The sequence below is a fragment of the Acytostelium subglobosum genome (genome assembly GCF_000787575.1).
Source record: "Acytostelium subglobosum LB1 DNA, scaffold: scaffold7, whole genome shotgun sequence".
Taxonomy (NCBI): domain Eukaryota; phylum Evosea; class Eumycetozoa; order Acytosteliales; family Acytosteliaceae; genus Acytostelium; species Acytostelium subglobosum.
Genome location: NW_012236526.1, coordinates 1,110,874 through 1,134,319, shown reverse-complemented (window position 1 = coordinate 1,134,319; position 23,446 = coordinate 1,110,874). Strand labels below are relative to the sequence as shown.

Sequence of the window (23,446 nt, the reverse complement as noted above, 5' to 3'; positions counted from 1 at the left end):
GATAATTGGCTGCCCAAGGACAGACGGTATAGCATCGGGGTGTTGGACGGTAGGCAAAGATCTTTCCATTGTTTGATGGACCACTGTTGTATTGGAACCATTGATTTCCCACACTATTAATTCCATTCACAAAGAATGAAAACGACGAGGTGATGGCACCTGTGATGGCTGTCTGGGATGTTAGGAAAGCAAGTTCCTCTGGGGAGTCAATAGAGGCCAAGTATCTTTATGAAGTCGAGAGGGTTGGTCTAGGGTTAGGACGTTGGCCATGAAATTAAGAATATAACTTAGTCTATACATACGGTCGCTTTTTATCAGTTGAGTTACCAATTGAATTGGCAATATAAGTGATAGTAGTATCATAGGTTGTTGGTCCGGTAATTTTTCGCCATTGGTACCAGTGACCTGTGGCAGGGTCTTGGACTTGAGCTTGACCATATGTGCTGACAACACATAAGGTTATTATTATTGCAATAATTTTATAAAAAATCATCTTCTTTAAATAATATTATTACAACAATTAAGAAATAATATGAGAATGATATTGATGTATCAAATTATTATTAGTATTAAAGAAGCTGAATAAGAATTATTATGATATACTTTCGACAATGGGGAGAGTCAGGAGTTGTCCCCTCTTCGGGTACCCTTTGGATGTGGCGATTGGAGGTCCTAAAGGTTATAAAAATGGACGCGATGCTACGAATTGTCAAGACGTGGATTGACTTGTCAATGTGAGATCTGATGGTTTGGGTTGGTAGTACACTTGGTCACGGTCACGGTTGTGGGGACCGTTCTACGATCCAAGTCCGTATGCAACGATTGATTGTTGGCACATCGGCAAACATCAGAACTCAGGTCTGAAATCCTAAAGAATTGTGTTTCGTCTTCAACGTGCAGTTTGGGTCTCAAAAATCTGATTCTTCGTTGTTTTTGGAACCGATCGCGAGATACTCGATCGGAGGAAGAATCCCAAATTACGCGCCTCCGATACCCCGATTGGATTTTAATTAATTGGTGTAGACCAGTCAATGAAATCGATCGAGTCTATTAACTATTATAATTTTTTTGTGGATTGAATTAATTTTAATGATTATTATTATAGGCTTGAGCGAGTGGGTTTAGAAAAGAAGAGCAACGAAGCCCAAGAGGACTACCAACATCATGGATGGAGTGATCTTGATGCATTGAGTCCAGTGGTGGTGGACAGAGTTGTTGTTGATGATGATGATGATGTGGTCGTAGTGCCGCTTTGTGTGGTGCTGGTGGTAGAAGGAGCAGCTGTTGTTGTGGTGCCTGGGGTGGTAGTAGTACCAGACTCGGTGGTAGTGGATGTGGTGGAGGCAGGGGAAGTAGTGGAAGTAGTTCCATCGGTTGTAGAGATAGTGCCAGTGGTAGTGGCTAAGTTGGTGGTGGTCGTGGATGTAGTTCCAGTGGTGCCTGGGGTGGTAGTAGTGCCGGCCTGGGTGGTAGTGGATGTGGTGGAAGCAGGGGAAGTAGTGGAGGTAGTGGAGGTAGTTCCATCAGTTGTAGAGATAGTGCCAGTGGTAGTGGCACCATCGGTGGTGGTGGTAGTACTACCAGACTCGGTGGTAATTGCTGAAGTTGTAGTCGAGGTAGTTCCATCGGCTGTTGTAGTGGATGTTGAAGTAGGTGTTCCAGTGGAGGTTGAGGTAGTTGGGTTGCAGTTGGGATTGATGATGATGGATGGTCTCTGGTATGCAACAAACACTGGATCAAACATAAGAGTATTGGTGAATGATGGTGTGACAACTGCATAACGAGTGACGGTGGTTCCATCGATGGCTGGAAGTGTGGTGTCTTGGACAACCTGGATCTGGTACAATTGGGAATCAACGTATGCACGATCAGAGAAGTGAACCAACATGAATCCAACTGGTGAGTCCAATGTGAATGACGCTGGCATGTTGACATTGTCAAATGGTACCACTGATGTTGAGGCAGTGGAGCAGTTGTAGTTGAATGTTGATGGTGTCTGAGACTCATAGATCACTCTCAATACATTTGCTTGGGAAGTGAACTCCCAACCAGAGATGGCAACAGTGTGCTTGACTCCACCAGCGGGCACTGGGATGGTCTCACCAGCGTACTCAACTTCAGAGGCCGAGTTGAAGAAGTCTGTCTTGACCTGGACTGACACGCCCTGGACTGTGGCGTTATAGGTCGATGGAGCAGACTCAGACCATGAGGCACCAATGATGGTGATGATTGACACCACTTGGTTGGCATTGTTGTCATACTCTTGGATGTAGGCGATCTGGGAGGTGAAGCTGACGAGCGAGGCCACTGGGAATGTGACCTTGGATGGGTCGAGCGATGGCTGTACAATGCTGTCAACAGCCTCGGCACAAGTTGGGCCGGAGAATCCAGTTGGACACACACAATATCCTTCTTGGCAGGTGCCACTATTCACACATTGAGAGTCACAGTTGTAGCGGCTGTAGAGGAATACGTTGGCCGTGGCTGAGATCTGGTCGTTGGAGACGACAACTGGAAGAGCCTCAGTTATCACTTGGGCAGCTGCTCCACCAGATGGGAGCGAACAGACAATGGTTGTGGTTCCGGTAAGCACACCATTGGTACATGCCAGGCCGGCTACGGTGACTGAGTATGGACTAACAATGTGGGTACCCTGGATGGTGACCTGGCCACCGGTGGGTGGGACTGAGGAAGCATATGTGACGGTTGGTGGGAGTGATGTGTAGGTGGACACGGTTGAGGCAACCTTGTTATCAATCGACACTGAGATGGCTCCTTCAAAGATCGACTTGGCACCGAGTGTACATGTGAGTGATGATCCATCTTGGGAAGCATACTTGAGCGCACAGTTCATTGGACCAAAGGTGATGGCCATAGTGGTGGCGGTACCGTTGGCAGATTGAGAGTTGAGGTATGATCCACTGATCACGACATCACCTCCATCTGCGTGGATGGCGGCAACATCATTGACGATTGGAGTGACGACAAAGATGCCAGACACTGATTGACCTCCAACACTGATGCTGATGGGTTGGGATTGGTAGACGGCTGGGATCAAGAACACAACCGATGTGTGGGCGGCAGAGATACAGGTCATTCCAGTTGGGGCAGTAACATCATGAGTGGATGCGCCAAAGTTGTCACCATTCACAGTGATTGTCTGACCATTCTGCTCGATCACTCCACTCATTTATGGTGGGAGGTAGTTGAATGTGTTGATGGTTGATGAATATGCGCCAATCTTGATSGTGACCTCAAAGTTGGTGCCAACACCTGGTGGTGCYTGGACRTACTTGGTGGTGGTCAAAGTATCAGCCGTTACAGCACATGAAACTCCATTGATGGTGACGGTCATCGTGGTCTGGGTCGAGTCGGCATTGAATGAGTTCAAGTATGTTCCTGTCAACGTGACCTGTGAGCCGATTGTTCGCGAGGCAGTGACCGAGTTGAGGATTGGGTACAATGGCGTGAAGTACCTCAAAGTGGAGGCACCCACGGTTATGTAGATAAAGTCGGCCAGGGCATTGGCAGGTGCATGGAATGAGATCGTGGTGCTGTCCGAGGAGACTGAGAATGATGTGATATTGACAGTACCATATTTGACATATGTGTTGACTCCCACGGCAATCAGGTTGGTGCCAGTGACTGAGATCAAGTTGGTGGCATCAACCACGACTGAGTTGATTGATGGCCTGCCATAGGCAAACTCATGAGAGACTGATGACTTGCTGTCAATGGTCACATTGAGTGTTGGGGAGCCAGTACCTGATGGGAGGGTACATGTGAAGCGTGCTTGATTGTTGGCATCGGCAATCTTGTTGACATTGGTGCATGGAGCGCTTGGCAACAATGTCACTGACTTGGTGGTTGGGTCGTTGTTCTGGCGAACCGAGTTGAGGAAGTATCCGGTGATTGTGATCTCGCCTCCAGTGATTGGTACTGAGCTGACTGTGTTGATCATGGATGTCAAGTCGAATGGAATGGTGGCTGAGGGCTGAGTATCGACCATCACGTGGACGCCACCATTGAGCGCGTCCTTTGGAATGATGGCAACGATTTGGTTGTCAGTGATCGACGTTGGGAAGTTCGAGACAGCGGCTCCAAAGACTACGGTGACCTTGCTGGCATCAGTTCCAAAGTTGACACCAGTGACGGTGATGGCCTTCAGATTCTGGTTGGCAGAGATGATTGATGGTGCTTGGTAGGCGAATGTCACTGGGTTGGAGGCCTTCGAGTTGATCGAGACGACGGCAGTGTGGCCAACACCAGTGCCAGCGGGTGCCAGACAGGTTACAATGGTGCCAGATGAGCCTGTGAAGGCCGGGTTGGTGCATGCGATGTTGGTGTCGATGGTGACTGTTGGAACCAAGGTATTTCCAAAGTAGTCTGTCGATTGCATGAAGATACCAACGATGGAGATCATGCCTCCGATGGCGGGTGGTTGTCCAACGGTCGACAAGATTGGGATGAGGTTGAGGAACTGCGTGTTGGACGACTGTCCACCAACAATGACGTAGACATCATCACTCTTGGATGACGTTGGGATTGTGGCAACGATCTGGGTGTATGTGACGGTGAAGGCGATGCCTGGACGGTGGCACCATTGATGAAGACACCAATGGCGGTGGCCTGTTGACCAAAGTTGGTTCCAGTCACAGTGATCTGAGCGACGGTTGGGCTCTGGATAACGCTTGTAATGGATGGTGCGAGGTAGTTGAATGCGCCTGTCGTGGACTTGGGGCCAATGGTGATGGTGATGGCAATGTTCATGCCAACGCCAGCGGGTGCGGTACAGGTCAGCTGGGTATTGCCTTGAGTGATGGCTGCACCGGTGCATGGTGTGTTGCTGGCACCGACAGTGACGGTTTGCGTGAGTGGGTTGTTAGCCGAGTCCACACTGTTCAAGAACTTTCCAGTGATCACGAGGGCACCTCCGTTGGTTGGGATGGCATTGGCCGAGACAAAGATTGGTGTAATGGCGAAGGACACTATGTTGGATGGGAGACCAGATACGGTGACCTTCACTGGGCCGTTGGTAGCGGTAGCTGGGAGTGTGGCAGTGATCTTGGTGTCGGTGACTGATGATGGTGTGATAGTCATCGAACCGAGGGTGATTGCTAGATTGGCAGCAACTGTACCATAGTTTGTTCCGGTGATGACGATGGTATCGGCAGTCTGTTGGACAGTGGCAACTGTTGGAGATGGGGCAGCAAAGGTGAATGCATCAGATGACTTGCCATCGATGGTCACAACGAGTGAGTGTGAGCCGGTGAGTGCTGGGGCGGTACACTTGAGCGAGGTGGCATCTGGGTTGGATGGGCTGGTGCATGGTGTCGAGTCAATCATGATGGACACGACACAGTTTGATGAGTTGGATCTGATGATCGAGAGGAAGCTACCAGAGATGATAATGCTCGAAGTTGAGGAAGTTGAGACACCGGACACACCAGTGACGATTGGCTTGAGTGTCACAAACACCGCGTTACTGCCTTGGCCACCGACCGTGATTGACAAAGGGCCGTTTGTTGAGGCGGCTGGGAGTGTGGCCGTGATCTTGGTGTCGGTGAACGAAGTAGGTGTGATCGACAATGTTCCAAAAGCGATGGGTGCATAAGCTGACACAGTACCATAGTTTGTGCCTGTGATGACGATGGTCTGGCCAGTCTGTTGGACACTGGCAATCGTTGGCAGAGGTGCGGTAAAGGTGAAGCCACTAGAGGACTTGCCATCGATGGTGACAACGAGTAAGTGTGCGCCGATAAGGGCTGGGGCGGTACACTGGAGCGATGTGGCATCTGGGTTCGTTGGATTGGTGCAAGGTGTCGAGTCAATCATGATGGACACGACACAGCTGGATGAGTTGGATCTGATGATCGAGAGGAAGTTGCCAGTGATGATAATGTTTGAGGGGGCACCAGTTGCGACGCCAGACACGCCATTAACAATGGGTTTGAGTGTCATGAACACTACGTTGCTGACTTGGCCACTGACAGTGACTGTCAATGGGCCGTTGGTGGCAGAGGATGGGAGTGTGGCAGTGACCTTGAGGTTGGATACTGAGGATGGTGTGATGGTCAATGTGCCGAGTGTGATCACCACGTTGGCGGCGACGGTACCAAAGTTTGTTCCAGTGATGACCATCGTTGGACTAAGCTGCTGGATACTGGCAATGGTTGGTAATGGGGCGGCAATGGTGAATGGATCAGAGGCCTTGCCATCGATTGTTACGACAAGTGAGTGCGATCCGGTGATGGCTGGGGCGGTACACATGATTGAAGAGGCGTCAGGGTTTGATGGGATGGTGCATGGAATCGAGTCAATCATAATGGACACGACACAGTTTGATGAGTTGGAACGGGTGAGCGAGAGGAAGCTGCCTGAGATTGTAAGGGTCGATGAGGCAGAAGTGGAGAGACTAGTCACTCCAGTGATGGTGGGCTTGTATGTCATGTAAACAGTGTTACTGGTTTGGCCTCCGACTGTCGTGAAGATTGGACCGTTCTTGGAGGTGGTGGCGACCTTGACGGTGTATGTCTGTGGGTCGGACACGGTGGTGAGCGTGGCAGTGCCAGAGACGGTTGGGATGGACAATGCCATGTTGGTGAGCGCGGTACCAAAGCTAGTTCCGGTGAGAACCAAGACATCTCCGTTGTTGGTTGGTTGGGCGGTGATCACTGGTGGTTGATATGTGTAGGTGAAGGTGGTGGTCTGGCCGCCGACGATCAATGTGAAGGTCTGAGTGCCATAGCCACCTGGGAAGTCACACTCGAGGGCAGTGTGCGCTGTGGCAATACGGCAGGTGACCGTGTTGGTGTTGGCGCCGAGTGTGAGCTTGGCGGTGATGCTGCTGGCTGATGGACCAAAGTTGGTGCCGCTGACGGTGACTTTGCCTGGTATGGAGGTGATGGCTGGCGAGATCTTGGTGATCGTTGGTGGGTTGTAGGAGACCTTGACGTTGGTGAACGAGTAGGACTCAATGTTGACGGTGACGGGGATGTCGACACCAGTGCCTGCGGGGATCACAAGGGTGAGTCCGTTCAAACTGGTCTGGTACACGTTGGGGAAGGTGTAGGTCACGCCGCTCATCACAAATGATCGTTTGGTGAACTTGAAACCAACTGATCCTGTTACAGTATAGGCGACCTGGCCTCCAGCTGTATCGAACTTGAGGACAAGGTCTGTTCCTTTGGTTGGACGGTAGCCTCCATAATAAACAAACTCTCCAAGCAATGCATCCACGTCAAAGATTGGATACTGCTTACCCACACCACTCTCCTGTCCGTAGGCGATCAGCTTGGTGCTTCCAACTATCGGGTCACCGGGACAGTAGATAGCGGTGGGCACACAGGTTCCGCCGAGTGTCGTGTTGAAAGGCGTGTAGGCGACGACACTCTCGTAGGGACCTCCTCCTGATGCATAGACGATAGTGTTGGGTGGGCCGGTGACACTCAAACCCTCCCATAGCTTCCTGGTGCCAGGGTTGTAGTTGCTGACGATGGCATTGGACTGGGCCGAGTTGATCACCACTCCAAAGTAGGGCGTATTGTAGTCAATTTCTGGCGAATAAACCATCCAATGGGCAAAATCGTTGGGGATTCCCATACAGTCAGCGCAAGCACGGATCACAGTCATCGTGTTGAAGTCATCTAAAGATGAGAGATGAGTAAGAAATGAGTTTGAGTGAGTGACTATCACTCACTGTGATTACCGATGATACATACAGAAAGGGATGTTGTTGCGATAGGAGGCAACATAGTTGTTGGGACCGTAACCGATGGTTATGGGGAGAAGTGCGAGTGAGGATGTTGTGGCAGCGGCGAGGTTGCAAGCAACAGTGGTGTAGGACTCGACCACATTATATCCAGTACAGGCTGCACCGGCAATGGTGATGGAGAGATCAACGGGTGTTGTACCAAAGTTGCCTCCGGTGATGGTCACCGATGAGCCAACAGTGTAGCCACGGGCGTACAACGTGCTGATGTATGGCACTGAGTGTGCGAAAGAATGTATTAGTACATGTATGACTTTGTTGAGATTGATTGACTGATTGAACGAATGATCAATGATCAAACATTGATCAACTTTTTTGAAAGTAGGTGATGATCAGAAAACATACATTGGTAGTGAACGTATTGCGAGTACTTCCTTCCTTTGGTATCATCGAGGGACAAGGTGAATCTCTTGTAACCTGGTGGGATGGTCACCTTGATTGAGGTGGGGCCACGGCTGGTGATGGTGGCAGGCGTCGAAGTTCCTGTCGAGTCAATGATGGTGGCGGTGAGGGTTGCAATGTTCCAATTGATTTTGGTCACCTCGTCAGCCTTGAGATTGGTGATGTCGATGGAACCACCGGTGGTGGGTGGCGATGCGATCTGAGGGTCAGTGTATCCATTCCATTCAATTAAATAGAATTGATTTGCAACAAATGGTTTGTTTTGTAACATTAACTGGCCATTGACATTGACCATTGACAGGTATAGGCCAGTAGACGAGAGGTCAGGATAGTTGGGCGCCCAAGGACAGACGGTGAAACATCGGGCAACAGTACGATAGGTATAAATATTTAGATCCTTTGAGGGACCACTATTATACTGGAACGAATTATTACCAACACTATTCATTCCATTAACAAAGAATGTAAACGAAGAGTTGATGGCACCTGCGATTGCTGGCTGCGAAGTTAAGAAAGCAAGTTCCTCTGGAGAGTCAATTGATGCCAAGTATCTTTGGAAATGGAGAGGGAAGGGACAATAAATAATAATTATGAGAGTAAGTAATGAGTTAGATATTGATAGATATATTTATTATTATTAATAATACATACGGTTCATTCTTGTCTGGAGAGTTAGTAATTGAGTTTGCAATCCAGTTCAAGGTGGTACTGTAGGAAGTGGTAGTGATGATTTTACGCCATTGGTACCAGTGACCCGAAACTGGGTCCTGGACCATTGATTGACCATATACGCTAACAACGCATATTGCCAACAATAATGTAATAACCTTATTATTAATAATCATTATTATAAAAATAAATCAGTTAATAAAGTAATCGCTAGATAGATTAGTGAAGAATTATAATTAATGAAGGTTAATGAAGAGCATCACTTATTACTGCCATTGGTTGCTGTCCATCACTGGTATTTTTGGTGATCTGTGGCAGATATTGTTCTTTATCCTAAACCCTACCCTTTCCCTATTGCTGGAACCCATCGTGTGTATAATGTAGAAGCATGCCATCGATTTGAAGACTAGTCTAGAGTAGTGTAGATTGGAAAAGAAGGTCAGGGCCTGCTTCTTTGCGCATCTCCGGGCCTTAACTTGTCAAATTGAGATTTGATGGTTTGGGGTCACTTGGTTGCGGTCATGGTTGTGGTGCTGGTCGTGGAGTCTAGGTGGCCTTGTAATCCCAAATTATTTTGATGATAGGCAACCACTGGTGCGGTGACTCTCCAAAAGATCATGATGAAATTAAAATCTGGTCCGTCGTTACGGAGTGTGTAGACTGGTACCGTTAGAGATCTAGATACACCTGTGGGCCTAAAGGACAGGATAGGCCCTCACTTTATCCAACGTCCTGCTAGGATTCGCGGTATCCTAAAAGTGGATTACGGATACTGTTACCCAGGTTCAACCAGACTCTGCCTAACCATTGATTATGTGGGTCAACCGATTAGATCTTAATTAATCAATTTGTGTAGACCAGTCAAGCCAGACGGTCAAACCGTATTAGTTGTTAGATATTATAAAGACAGATCGAGAGTGTGTCACCGTTCGTGATACCATCATTGAGGTCGGACATTATCAATCAATGAATTATTATTATTTGATAAATATAAATATAATAATTTATTTGATTGAATGATGGAGGAATTAGACCGCGCGAGTTTAGAAAAGGAATGACATGATGCAGAGGAGTGCAACCAACATCATTGATGGAGTGACCTTGAATGATGCACTGAGTCCAGTAGTGGAGGACAGAGTTGTTGTGGTTGTCGAGTCACTTGGTGATGTGGTCGAGGGTGAAGTAGTTGTTGTTGTGGTAGATGTGGCAGACTCGGTGGTAGTGGAGGTGGTAGTAGTAGTAGTAGTAGTAGTAGTACCAGTGGTAGAGGTAGTGGAAGAAGATGTTCCAGTGGTAGAGGTAGAGGTAGTTGGATTGCAGTTGGGGTTGATGATGATGGATGGTCTCTGGTATGCAACAAACACTGGATCAAAGACAAGTGTCTTGGAGAATGATGGTGCTACGACTGCATAACGAGTGACGGTGTTTCCATCGATGGCTGGAAGTGTGGTGTCTTGGACAACTTGAATCTGGTACAATTGGGTGTCGACGTATGCGCGATCAGAGATGTGAACCAACATGAATCCAGCGGGTGAGTCCAATGTGAATGACACGGGCATGTTGGAGTTATCAAAGTGTGACACTGATGTTGAGGCAGTGGAGCAGTTGTAGTTGAATGTTGATGGTGTCTGAGACTCATAGATCACTCTCAAGACGTTGTCTTGGTAAGTGAACTCCCATCCAGAGATGGCAACAGTGTGCTTGACTCCACCTGCTGGCACTGGGATGGTCTCACCCGCGTACTCAACATCAGAGGCTGAGTTGAAGAAGTCCGTCTTGACCTGGACTGACACACCTTGGACTGTGGCGTCGAAGGTCGATTGTGCAGACTCGGCCCATGTGGCGCCGATGATGGTGACAGTGGACACCACTTGGTTGGCATTGTTGTCATACTCTTGAATGTAGGCGATCTGGGAGGTAAAGCTGACGAGCGAGGCCACTGGGAATGTGACCTTGGATGGGTCGAGTGTTGGTTGGACAACAGCGCCGACTGGGACAGCACAGGTTGGGCCAGAGAATCCAGTTGGACACACACAGTAACCCTCCTGGCAGGTACCACCATTGAGGCATTGGGAGTCACAGTCGTAGCGGCTGTAGAGGAAGACGTTGGCAGTGGCCGAGATCTGGTCGTTAGAGACGACGACTGGCAGAGCCACGGAGATCATTTGGGCTGCAGCACCTCCAGATCCGAGGTAACAGACGATTGTGGTGGTTCCGGTAAGCACACCATTGGCACATGGGAGACCGGCGACGGTGACTGTGAATGGCTCAACGATGTGGGAACCCTGGATGGTGACCTGGCCACCAGCGGGTTTGACGGAGGATGCATAGCTSACGGTTGGTGGGAGTGAGGWGTAGGTGGACACGGTTGAGGCAACCTTGTTATCAATGGACACGGAGATGGCACCTTCAAAGATCGACTTGGCACCGAGTGTACATGTGAGTGATGATCCATCTTGGGCAGCAGACTTGAACGCACAGCTCATTGGACCGAATGTGATGGCCACAGTCGTAGCGGTACCATTGGCAGATTGAGAGTTGAGGTATGATCCACTGATCACGACATCACCTCCATCAGCGTAGATGGCGGCAACATCATTAACAATTGGGGTGATGACAAAGATGCCAGACACTGATTGACCTCCAACTGTGATGCTGATGGACTGGGATTGGTAGACGGTTGGGATCGAGAAGACGACTGTTGTGTGGGCGGCAGAGACGCAGGTCATTCCAGTTGGGGCAGTGACGGCGTCCTTAGATGCGCCAAAGTTGTCACCATTTACAGTGATTGTCTGACCATTCTGCTCGATCACTCCACTCATTGATGGTGGGAGGTAGTTGAATGTGTTGATGGTTGATGAATATGCGCCAATCTTGATGGTTACCTCAAAGTTGGTGCCAACACCTGGTGGTGCCTGGACGTATTTAGTTGAGGTCAGGGCATCAGGGGTAACAGCGCATGACACTCCATTGATGGTGACGGTCATCGTGGTCTGGGTCGAGTCGGCATTGAATGAGTTCAAGTATGTTCCTGTCAACGTGACCTCTGAGCCAATGGTTCGGGAGGGAGTGACCGAGCTGAGGATTGGGTACAATGGTGTGAGGTACTTCACGTCAGTGCCACCCACGTTGATGTGGACATAGTCGGCCAAGGCACCGGCTGGTGCACTGAAGGTGATCGTGGTATTGTCGGTGGAGACGGTATAGGTCGTGATGGGGTATACTCCGTAATTGATATTGGTGGTGACACCATCTGCAATCAAGTTGGTACCAATGACTGTGATAGTGTTGGTAGTATCAACGTTGACAGAGTCAATGGTGGGCAGGCCATAAGCAAACTCGGTGGTGTCGGTTGACTTGCTGTCGATGGTCACTCTGAGAGTGGGGGCACCGGTGCCAGATGGGACGGTACAGGTGAAGCGAGCCTGGTTGTTGTCATCAGCAATCTTGTTGACATTGTTGCACGGTGTGCTTGGCAACAGGGTCACTGACTTGGTGGTTGGGTCGGAGTTCTGGCGGACAGAATTGAGGAAGTATCCGGTGATGGTAATCTCGCCTCCAGCGATTGGTGCAGACTTGACAGTGTTGATGATTGGTGTCAAGTCGAATGGGAGGGTTACGGCTGCGGACTGGGTGTCGACGACAACGTTGACACCACCATTGAGCGCGTCCTTAGGGATGTTGGCAACGATTTGGGTGTCGGTGATCGATGTTGGGAAGTTAGAGACGGCGGTGCCAAAGACCACGGTGACCTTGCTGGCATCAGTTCCAAAGTTGACACCAGTGACGGTGATGGCCTTGTCATCCTGAGTGGCAGAGATGATTGATGGTGCTTGGTATTCAAATGGCGATGGGTTGGAGGCCTGCGAGTTGATCGAGACGACAGCCATGTGGCCAACACCAGTGCCGGCTGGTGCCAGACATGTGACGACTAAGCCAGATGAGCCTGTGAAGGCTGCACCGGTGCATGCGATGTTGGTGTCAATGGTGACTGTTGGAACCAAGGTGTTTCCAAAGTAGTCGGTCGATTGCATGAAGGTACCAATGATGGAGATCGATCCTCCGGCGGCGGGTGGCTGGCCGATGGTCGCCAAGATTGGGATGGTACTGAGGAACTCAGAGTTGGATGACTGGCCGCCAACAATGACGTAGACATCATCACTCTTGGTTGAGGTTGGGATCGTGGCAACGATCTGGGTGTAACCTGAAGAGAAGGAGGTAGCCTGGATGGTCGCACCATTGATAAAGACTCCAATGGCGGTGGCTTGTTGACCAAAGTTTGCTCCAGTCACAGTGATCTGAGGGTCAGTTGGGCTCTGGACTACACTGGTAACGGATGGTGCGAGGTAGTTGAATGTGCCTGCGGTGGACTTTGAACCGATGGCGATGGTGATAGCATTGTTCTTTCCAACACCAGCGGGTGCGGTACAGGTCAGCTGGGTGTTGCCTTGAGTGACAGCAGCGTCCTTGCATTGGGTGCTAGCGCCGATGGTAACTGTTGGAGTTAGTGGGCTGTTGGCCGAGTCCACACTGTTTAAGAACTTTCCGGTGATCACGAGGGCACCTCCGTCAGTGGGGATGGCGTTGGCCGAGACAAAGATTGGTGTGATCTCGAAGTTCTGTACGTTGGATGGAATGCTTGAAACGGTGACCAAGAGTGGTCCGTTGGTAGCGGTGGCTGGGAGTGTGGCAGTGATCGAGCCGTCTGTGACAGAGGTTGTGGAGATGGTCTGGCCTCCGAGAGTAACTACAACGTTGGCGGCATTGTTACCAAAGTTGGCACCAGTGATAATGATGGTCTCGCCATTCTGTTGGATGTTTCCGGCCACGGTTGGAGATGGGGCAGCAAAGGTGAACGAATCAGATGACTTGCCATCAATGGTGACAACGATTGAGTGCGAGCCGGTGAGGGCTGAAGCGGTACACTTGATCGAGGTGGCATCTGGGTTGGATGGGATAGTGCATGGTGTCGAGTCGATCAAGATCGATACATCACAACTGGATGAGTTGGATCTGGTGAGCGAGAGGAAGCTTCCAGCGATCACAATGCTCGAGGCGGTACTGGTAGAGACACCAGAGACGCCAGTGACTGCGGGCTTGTATGTCATGTACATGGTGTTACTGACTTGGCCACCGACAGTGGTGAAGATTGGACCGTTCTTGGTTGTGGTCACGACCTTGACAGTGTAAGTCTGTGGGTCGGACACGGTGGTGAGCGTGGCAGTGCCAGCGACAGTTGGGATGGACAAGGCCATGTTGGTGAGCACGGTACCAAAACCAGTTCCGGTGAGAACCAAGACATCTCCGTTGTTGATGGGCTGGACGGTGATCACTGGTGGTTGGTACGTGTAGGAGGAGGTAACGACCTGGCCGCCGACGGTCAAAGTGAAGGTCTGGGTGCCAAAGCCACCTGGGAAGTCACACTCGAGGGACACGTGAGCAGTGAGGACTCGGCAGGTGACGGGGATGGTAAGCGCTCCGAGGGTGATCTTGGCGGTAATGCTACCGGCTGAGGAACCAAAGTTGGTGCCGCTGACGATGACCTTGCCTGGGATAGAGGTGATCGATGGCGAGATCTTAGTGATGGTTGGTGGGTTGTAGGTGATAAAGAGGTTGGTGAGTGCTGGGTAGGACTCAATGTAGATGGTGACAGGAACGTTGACGCCAGTGCCAGCGGGGATCACGAGGTTGACGGCAAAAAGATCGGTCTGGTACACGTTGGGGAAGGTGTAGTTAACGCCAAACATTGTGAACGAACGTTGAGTGAACTTGAAACCAACGGATCCACTTCCGACACTGTAGGAGACGGTTCCTCCAGCAGTGTCCACCTTGAGATTGATATTTGAAGCGCTCTGGGTTGGCTTGAAGCCTCCGTAGTACACTAGCTCACCGGCCACTGTATTGTCACCATTGGAGTATTGCTTGCCAATACCATTCTCCTGTCCAAAGGTAACATAGTAGGTGGAGTATGGCATCGCATCACCGTTACAATAGACTGCTGTTGGTACACAGACTCCAGGGGTACCGGCGCTGAATGGTGTGTAGGCGGCCACTTTAAAGAAAGGACTATACTGATCTTTGTAGGAGATGGAGTTGGCAGTGTAGGTGTCCAAAGCCTCCATGAGTCTATTGCTGCCCAAACTGTAGGAGTTGACGATTGTTGCTGACTGTGCTGCGTTGTAGACAACGCCCACATATGGTCTGTTGCCATCAATAATTCCGTTAGTAGCGGAAGCGAGAGTCCACGTGTTAATGTTAGCCAATGATGCGACACAATTGGCACAGACACGGATCGTAGTCATAGAGTTAGGGTCATCTGTGTGTGGGCGATGGAATGGTTCCAAGAGTGAGTTAATTTGATTGAGTGAGTGATGACATTGTTACTTACAGAATGGGAGATTGTTGCGATAAGTGGCAGCATAGTTATTGACACCATAGCCGACGGTAATTGGGAGAAGCGAGAGGGTAGAGGTAGTGGAAGCGGCGAGGTTGCAAGCAACAGAGGTGTAGGCCTCGACCACTGAATAGCCAGTACAGGCAGCACCAGCCATGGTGATAGACAACTCATTGGCGGTGGTACCAAAGTTGCCTCCAGTAATGGTCACAAGTGAGCCGACGGTGAATCCACGGGCATATACGGTATTGATGTATGGTACTGAGAAGTAGAGTGAGTGTCAGTATGATCAATGATACAATCAATTAATCAAACCATGAACATACATTGGTAGTGAACGACTTGGGAGAATGTTCTTCCTTTGGTATCATCAATGGACAGGTTGAATCTCTTGAATCCTGGTGGGACGTTGATTTTGATGGAAGTAGGAAGCTTTTGGGTGATGGACACAGGAGTCGACACTCCGGAGACGAGGTCGATGATGTTGACGAGGAGAGTGGGCATGTTCCACAAGGCCTTTGTGACCTCCTCAGTGATGAAGTTGGTGATCTGGATTGATCCACCGGTGGTGGGCGGCATTGGGATGAGTGGGTCCGAGTAACCGTTCCACTCGATCAAGAAGATCTGATTGGTCGTGTAGGGCTTATGTTGGAAAGCCACCTGACCATTCTCTTTGACCAACGTCAGGTATTGCGGGACGGTTGCGATTTGGAGGGTGTAATCGGGGTAGTTGGCAGCCCATGGACAGACGGTGTAGCAGCGTGCGAATGGACGGTAGGTGAAGATGTTGCCATCCTTTAATGGACCACTGTTGTACTGGAACGAATTGCTACCAGCATTGTTGGCTCCATTGATATAGAATGTGTACGACGAGTTAATCACACCACCCAGCGCTGGATGGGAGTTAATGAAGGCAAGCTCCTCTGGCGAGTCAATTGAGGCCAAGTATCTTTTGGGTTGGGGCAAGAGTTAGGGTTAGGGCAAGGGTTAGGGTTAGGGCAAGGGTTAGGGTTAGGGCAAGGGTACTTACGGCTCATATTTATCTGGAGAGTTGGCGATTGAGTTGGCGATCCAGTTCATAGTTGCGTCATAGGAGGCGGGTTGGGAGAGTTTACGCCATTGGTACCAATGCCCTGTGACAGGGTTCTGGACTTGATCTTGACCAAATGTGCCAACAACACACAAGGCAAGCAACAATGAAATAACCTTATAACTCATCATCATTTTGATGTTGAATGTTATAATTTTATTGATAAAATAGAGATAAATATCTTTATGTGTAATAACAACAGATAGGTAGTTGAAACAACACTGTTGAATGAATAATGTTGTGAAGTGTCAGCTGACTGGACAATAGACGACCTGTCGTTTGAGAGGGCTGATGAGTGTCACAGGTTGGCACGCATCACACAAGATCGAATCAAGGAGAAGGGGAAGATGAGTCTTTCTCCACATATGACAAGCTGGGGCCACCATCCTTTATGAAGGGGTGTCCATATAATGGAGACGGAGATTGGCCAGATCCTTGTTTGACGATCGGGCTTCAGTTCCAAAAGATCAGTTTTTCAGTTTAAAAAAAAAACGAATGATGACAAAAAAATCTTATCGGGGCATTTTATAGATGTTGACTAGTAACATTAATGGCACCAAATCAGTTTTAGGGCCTCCAAAGGTAACAAAAAAGATAATTTGGATCGGAGGTCTTTGCTTACCCATCACCACAAGTCCAAACAAGGATGACGAAGGACTGGTTCAAGGTTTGATCAACCCTGCCAAGGTTACAAACTAATGTCAACTAGATTCGAGCGAATCATAATTCAATCAAATTCACACTCCCGTCAATCTATCAATCAAACATTTTGAGTGGTAGTTTCACAAAGATATTGTTTGAATAAATTAAAGATTTAATAGTGAGTATTGGAGGACAGAAGGGTTCCATTGTTTTAATGGCGAGTAGGCATATGCCTTGTCCGATGGGATATTCAACTGAACGTTGATCAGTTGGCAATGGTCCACACTTCTCAGAGTGGTGTAGTAGTACACACCACCTTCAAATGTTGCAATCACATATCATTGGTCTACACTTGACATCACAATAGGCGACTACAAAGATGAGACTGAATACTTTAATCAGAGTGTCGGTATACTACCCGAGAAGAGACTGTCCAGCCTCAAATCAATCATTGTGCGAATGACAACAACATAATAGAGAGCACATTTGAATTGATGTGATCGGTGGTGAGCTTGACAACCTAACTGAGCTTGAGTTGAGTATCAAAGAAGTATATTCATGAATGAGAAGAGAGTAATGTTATTCATCATGGTCAACAAGATATTCCAAATGGAGGGGTGCACTATTCCAGAATTCTATCAGAAATAGATGTAATTTGTAATTGATCAATCAATTATGTTGGCCCTATGGAGTAGTACAGGTTGGTAATAATATGTTCATTGGTCATGCCTTCACTCACTGATTTTAATAAATTATAATAGCCAACAACAAAGAGACAAATGTGATCGCCAGAGATGGCATCATGATTGCACCAGTGTTTGGCTTTGGTTGGGGTGGGTCGACATAGAGGTATGGCACGAGACCTGGGAGTGGCTGCTCAATGATCTTCTTTCCAGGATCCATGAAGAGAATGCGTGGCAATTTACCAGTTAGGCCATTCATCGATTCGAATGAGTATGTCTCCACGCCATCCGATGATCTGAGACAGAAGTACAACTCCTTGACGCCATTGACGGTGGCATTGCGTACGATATCGGTGATGTCAATGCCACGGTAGTCAAGTTCTCCATCCAAGTAGATGCCACTGACTCTGTTCTTGTTTGGGCACACTGGTGATGAGCTGGCAAAGGACTCGGCAGTCACCTGGTAGACATTGATAAAGTCGGGCAAGGCAGTGAGGTTGTTGTTTTGGCAATTGATCTCGATTCTGCCAGAGGCCCAGCTGAGACCCTTGAGGCGATCGGGTATCGTGATCTTGATGAATGGGATGCTGTCATTGTTGATCTGGAGCACGGGAGTGTTGACCTTCTTGTTGTTCACCATGGCAAATGTGGCGTCGGCGGGACCGTACACGCGTGGCACCCTGTTCTCACAGCTGCGGTTCTTGTTTAGACACTCCTCCACCATGTACTTCATCGACTCCTCGTCCCAAGCATTGAAGAAGTCGGCGTGGGCCGAGTACAGGCTGGCCCATGGGTAGGTCCATGTACCATTGACAACCACAGGATTGAGGGACAGTTGTGCGTCGGACAGATCAGTCTCGTTGAGGTAGTAGGCGATCTGCATGTTGAGCGTGGGAATGCGCACGGGGTAGTCGGGTGGACACTTGCCCTCGATGTTTTTGTCGTCAAACACTGCGTTCCTGTAGGTGAAGTTGGGGCGGATGTTGACTCCGTCCCAGCAGTTGGGGAAGATCAGGTTGAAGTTGTACTGGGTGACGTTGTAGGTGTCGGGACTGGCCGGGCAGTACTTCACAGGGTCGCGGTTATAGCCATTGCACAAGAACCATACGCCGCGAGCACGTCCAGTATTCTTTGGATTGCCGGCGATGATCTGCAGACCTCTGGGCATGACAGACACGGGGTAGAAGGAGCTGTTGCCACCTTGGTAGTAGATCTTGGTGTAGCTTGGACGAATGATCATGCCCTTGACCTTGAGTGCGGGTATCCAATATGAGCTGGCGTCGGGCAGCACGTCACATGTGGTGTTGGGCTTGGCGTACATTGAATCGATCGTCGAGAATCCATTCGACTCTGTGTTGCCAAAAAAGTCGTGGAACATCGATCGTCCAGTGGAGTCTGGCAACAGGATCGAGTCGTCGGGCAATGAATGTGAGTATAAACATTCAGCATGTGCTTGTTGAGCATTGACCACTACACCATTGTTGTTGTTGGAGAAGCAAACAACAATGAGTGTGATTAATAATATATAATATGAATACATTGATTGATGATACAGATAATAGTAATATATGAATATAATAAGGACCGGTCTATGATTGATTGATTGATAATGGGTGCAAAGACAAGCCCCTGGATCGCACTCCTGACTTGTTCTTGACTTGAATTGGTCTTCAAGTTGGCACTCGGACTCACCCAGTTGACCTCCAGTAAGTTGACGACATCGATGTAGTGGGTCAACTGACCATTTGTGTACATGGCATCGAGGCGTTGGTAGTCTAGGCCCAACAAGGTACTCAATGGGGTGAGATCTTCGAAACCCGCGCATTATTGTCAAATATCTTCAACTTTTTTGTTTGTGATTAATCAAAACATTGATAAACGACCGTCTAAACATGTGTCATTAGATGGTCAACCTTCAATCGACTGAATGGGAGTTAGTGTTGATCATTCGTACCCTCACCATTACATATTTAACTTACCAATTGTGATCACTGGTAAACAAGGGTAGATCAACAAGCATACCGCTTTAAAGTTGTTTTGGACATGAATGAATGAATGAAGGATTGAACGAATGAGAAGGTAATACCAAATATGTTGTCACTATTTATTAACACCATTATCATGCATGCGTTTGGCGATGTATGTATGTATGATTATCTGTAGGCTGAGTTGAGTTGAGTAGGAGGGTTAGCAAACTTTGAACGAGATATGTTGTTGTTGGTGAATATGAATAAGAATTGAAATGTAATGCATTCAGGTCAGTTGTCATAATGGATATGACGTATTAATCATCAGTACTAAGAGTAGCAAATATAACATTCATCATGTTGAAAGCATTCATTCATTCATTCATCTGTGTGTTTATGTGTGTACTTACTTGTATGTGATGATGGTCAATGAATCAAAACAACAACCACAACAACCTTTTGACTCTGTAGCAAAAGACGAATGAAAAAAAAAAGTCAGATAAATTGATGAAGTTCGGTTATTAGTAGTTGGATGTTTGGATAGTCAAACTCCAGGCTTCATCTAACTAGTTGTTATCAATTGACTAGTTCTGGTTAAACAGGAATCATGTTGTATCCGTCCAACTATTGCATAGATGGATGGATGAATGAATGAATGACTCAGCAAAGTTTGGAAATTGAACCATTGTTTGATGACTCATAGGTCTAGAGATACTTAGTGTGTGTTTGTTTGTTTGATTGAATGAATGTGTGTGCGATGTGGCGGGCAAGTCCAGATCTGAACTCAGTTCTTAGACCAACATCACTAACAAGTGTACATTACTATTTATTATTATAAACTTGAAGTTAGTCAAGTCATTAGTTGACAACTACCAATACTTGGAGGAATCAGATTGAAGTTGCATTCAACTCAAGGATAGAAGACAAGAACTGATCACTAGCGATCACTCAAGATATGTTTCTACAACTACATCCAATCATATCGATACTATCATACATAACAATAGGATGGTTGATATTCTTTACATTCTTGAAGATATTACAAGTGAGTTTGAATGGAATATGGACATTGATTGATTGATTGATTGATTGATTGATTGAATGAGTTACACTAACACAATCTTTGAATGGTGTAGATAACATATGGCCAGGTACTCCTGGACTTCCTCAACTCGATATCAGTACATATACAGTTGTTCTCATTGAATTGGTCAACTACACAATTGAATGCACCACTTAAACGACTATCTACAAGATTCGATCGATTCTGGCATCATTGGTATCGTGTGGGCAATACCATCGTCATACTCTTGGTACCTCTGGCACTACTATCACTCATATACAATCTATTCATTCTACTATCACAACGATCTACAAACAATGCCATCATCACTCCAATCGTATGTTGTCATATCTCATTCATTCATTCGTATGATCACTTACTCATTCAATCAATCCAATCACTCTTGATCGATCGATAGGTACCTGGCGTCAACTTCCCGACATCACACTTGGCCTATCTGATACTGTCCTTCATCTTTAGTGCCATCATACATGAGGCTGGACATGCGATATGTTTCCTCAAGTAGGTACCCAAACAAATCACGTGACTCATTGTCCAGCTCAACTAACCGTGCGGTATGCACACCCTTTAGCCTCAACCGAAGGATCAATGAAGTTGGCATCCACATGTTCTTCATATTCCCAAGTGCCTATGTCAACATCAATGCAGTATGTTGACGGCCTCACTCAATCACGCTCATTCAATCAATCAATCAATCAACTGACACAAACACTTCCGTCAACAACATTAACAGGAGGACCTGAAACGGATCGCACATGGAATGAAGCTGCGGGTATTCACAGCAGGTGTCTGGCACAACATTGTACTGAGTCTGGTGATATATTTGTTGATGCCACTGACACCTTATGCATTGATGCCACTCTATCACTACTCGACCAAGGAGCTCTATATTAACAACATACCAAAAGAGTCATTGTTGCATGGCTCTGTCAAGGTTGGTGACAGAGTGCTAGCAGTTGGAGACTGCACTGTAACAGATGCCAACAGTTACTTCCAATGCATCGACATCACATGGAACCAACCAAACTCATACTGTCTACCAATTGGATTCAAAGACTGTGTAGATACAACTCAGAATGTATGATGGATGGACATGTAACAGTCACAATGAATGAGTGATGCACTAACTCAATCAAATCAATCAATCAACTTGTATAGATAAGAGCATGCATTGAGCATGAACAACTGTTTCACATGAAGCCTTGTGCCAACTCATCGACATGTGGCGCAATGGATAAGAAGTGCACCAGTCTTGCACCTTCACGAATGTTTAATCTAATACTGGAAAGTCATGGAAACGATTACAAAGGCAAAGAGGAGTTGCCATTCATTGGTACAGCACAAGAATTATGGGACTCTTGTAAGTACTCAAGCCTCGATCATACATGACCCAGCACACTGACCATAGTCTCGCCATTCACAACACAGTCTCAACAAGTCACTACAGAGCAAGATGGTCATGGATACAATCAGTGGACCTTCATTATTTCTTTATGACATTGCAGAACTTTATCATTGCCGTATCATTGGGATTGGCCATGTTGAACATGTTGCCAATTGGAGGCCTGGACGGCCACTTTATTATGACATCACTCCTGCACCTGGCGGTGACACATCACTACCCGGCCATGCCCGTTGAGCGCCAGGAGGCACTACGCGACTCAATCTACTCCCACATCTCCCTAGGCTCGACCATATTGCTAGGCGTAAACCTCTTGATATCCTTTTATTTCATTATTGCAAAGTAAAGGTACATTGACTAATCAGTTCCCTCCTGTACAGTATTGGTGATGTGTGTCTGTGCGTGTCAAGCACCACTTAGTCCTCCACAGTGATGCCCTTGTATGTGTACTTAAAGTCGCTGGCACCACCGTATGAGGTCAGCAACTGCTCGGGATGAATGTACTCCAGTAACTGCTTGCTCTTGACAAAGTTAATCTTGGACACGGTGTATGGGTCCAGCCAATGCTTGATGATGCTCCAAATGCCCATGAACATCCATGGAGCATTCAATATAAAGCACTTGGACAATGACTCTGGATAATACTTCTGGAACATCTCCACCATGAACTTACACAAAGGATAGTCCTAAGGGTTGAGGGTCAAGCGTTAGGGTAAGGGTAAAGGTTGAAGGTTAGGCCAATGACCCTTGATCAATCAAACATACCATGTTCTTGGTACTAAATGATGACATATCGAATATTAGTGTACAGGTCTCGATTCCCTCGGGCAGTAGTTCTTTGCCAGTCTCCATGACGTAGACAATATATCGTTGAGCTTCATCGAGGTCACGTTGGCTGCTATCATGCTTCCTTGTGCGCACGATGCAGATGGGGCGACCCTCCTTGTCACTGCCATGGAAGAAGCTCTTGCCACACTTGAGCTCGTTCTCCACCGATGACTCTGTGATAAAGTCCACACCCTTGTCTTGGAAGGAGGCACGGAATGACAGTGCCTCTTGCAACATATTATAGGAGTCCTCCAACTTCCATTTCCTTGCTCTCAAGAATCTCAGTATCATCGAGTCGTCCAACTTTTCAATCTCCAATTTGAGTGAAGGGTCCTGGTTCTTGGCCAACCTAGCCTTTATCTCTGACAGCATATTCTCCTGAGCTGGAGATAAATCTCCTACAAATCCACTCATTATTCAATAGATGGATTATCTGTTTGATCGGGGGGGGGGGGGGGGKTCGAAAACAAGGGCAAGGGCAAGGGTTAGGAATATTTTAGGKTTGGAATATAAT

At 47.8% G+C, this 23,446-nt stretch overlaps 6 protein-coding genes across 6 annotated transcripts; 1 reads left to right on the top strand and 5 right to left on the bottom strand.

The window, feature by feature from the left end:
* Positions 1-1,162: 1,162 nt before the first annotated feature.
* On the bottom strand, positions 1,163-4,399 carry SAMD00019534_043320 (hypothetical protein; the record flags this gene model as incomplete). Its single annotated transcript, XM_012900837.1, has 2 exons — positions 1,163-3,185; positions 3,294-4,399. The coding sequence occupies 2 exons, from the start codon at positions 4,397-4,399 to the stop codon at positions 1,163-1,165; spliced, it is 3,129 nt and encodes a 1,042-aa protein (XP_012756291.1).
* A 20-nt stretch (positions 4,400-4,419) lies between these two features.
* On the bottom strand, positions 4,420-8,468 carry SAMD00019534_043310 (hypothetical protein; the record flags this gene model as incomplete). Its single annotated transcript, XM_012900836.1, has 3 exons — positions 4,420-7,646; positions 7,722-7,988; positions 8,117-8,468. The coding sequence occupies 3 exons, from the start codon at positions 8,466-8,468 to the stop codon at positions 4,420-4,422; spliced, it is 3,846 nt and encodes a 1,281-aa protein (XP_012756290.1).
* Positions 8,469-9,885: 1,417 nt separating this feature from the next.
* Positions 9,886-16,316, bottom strand: SAMD00019534_043300 (hypothetical protein; the record flags this gene model as incomplete). Its single annotated transcript, XM_012900835.1, has 5 exons — positions 9,886-11,099; positions 11,322-15,158; positions 15,231-15,497; positions 15,563-16,185; positions 16,267-16,316. The coding sequence occupies 5 exons, from the start codon at positions 16,314-16,316 to the stop codon at positions 9,886-9,888; spliced, it is 5,991 nt and encodes a 1,996-aa protein (XP_012756289.1).
* A 1,396-nt stretch (positions 16,317-17,712) lies between these two features.
* On the bottom strand, positions 17,713-19,191 carry SAMD00019534_043290 (hypothetical protein; the record flags this gene model as incomplete). Its single annotated transcript, XM_012900834.1, has 1 exon — positions 17,713-19,191. The coding sequence occupies one exon, from the start codon at positions 19,189-19,191 to the stop codon at positions 17,713-17,715; it is 1,479 nt and encodes a 492-aa protein (XP_012756288.1).
* Positions 19,192-20,573: 1,382 nt separating this feature from the next.
* Positions 20,574-22,450, top strand: SAMD00019534_043280 (hypothetical protein; the record flags this gene model as incomplete). The annotated part of the gene is made up of 7 exons (XM_012900833.1): positions 20,574-20,663; positions 20,755-21,018; positions 21,100-21,203; positions 21,274-21,349; positions 21,436-21,780; positions 21,861-22,062; positions 22,131-22,450. 7 exons carry the CDS (start codon positions 20,574-20,576, stop codon positions 22,448-22,450), a joined length of 1,401 nt encoding a protein of 466 aa, XP_012756287.1.
* A 73-nt stretch (positions 22,451-22,523) lies between these two features.
* On the bottom strand, positions 22,524-23,346 carry SAMD00019534_043270 (hypothetical protein; the record flags this gene model as incomplete). Its single annotated transcript, XM_012900832.1, has 2 exons — positions 22,524-22,790; positions 22,870-23,346. Coding segments are annotated over 2 exons (744 nt in total), but the record flags the coding sequence as incomplete, so codon positions are not given.
* Between the last annotated feature and the right edge of the window lie 100 nt (positions 23,347-23,446).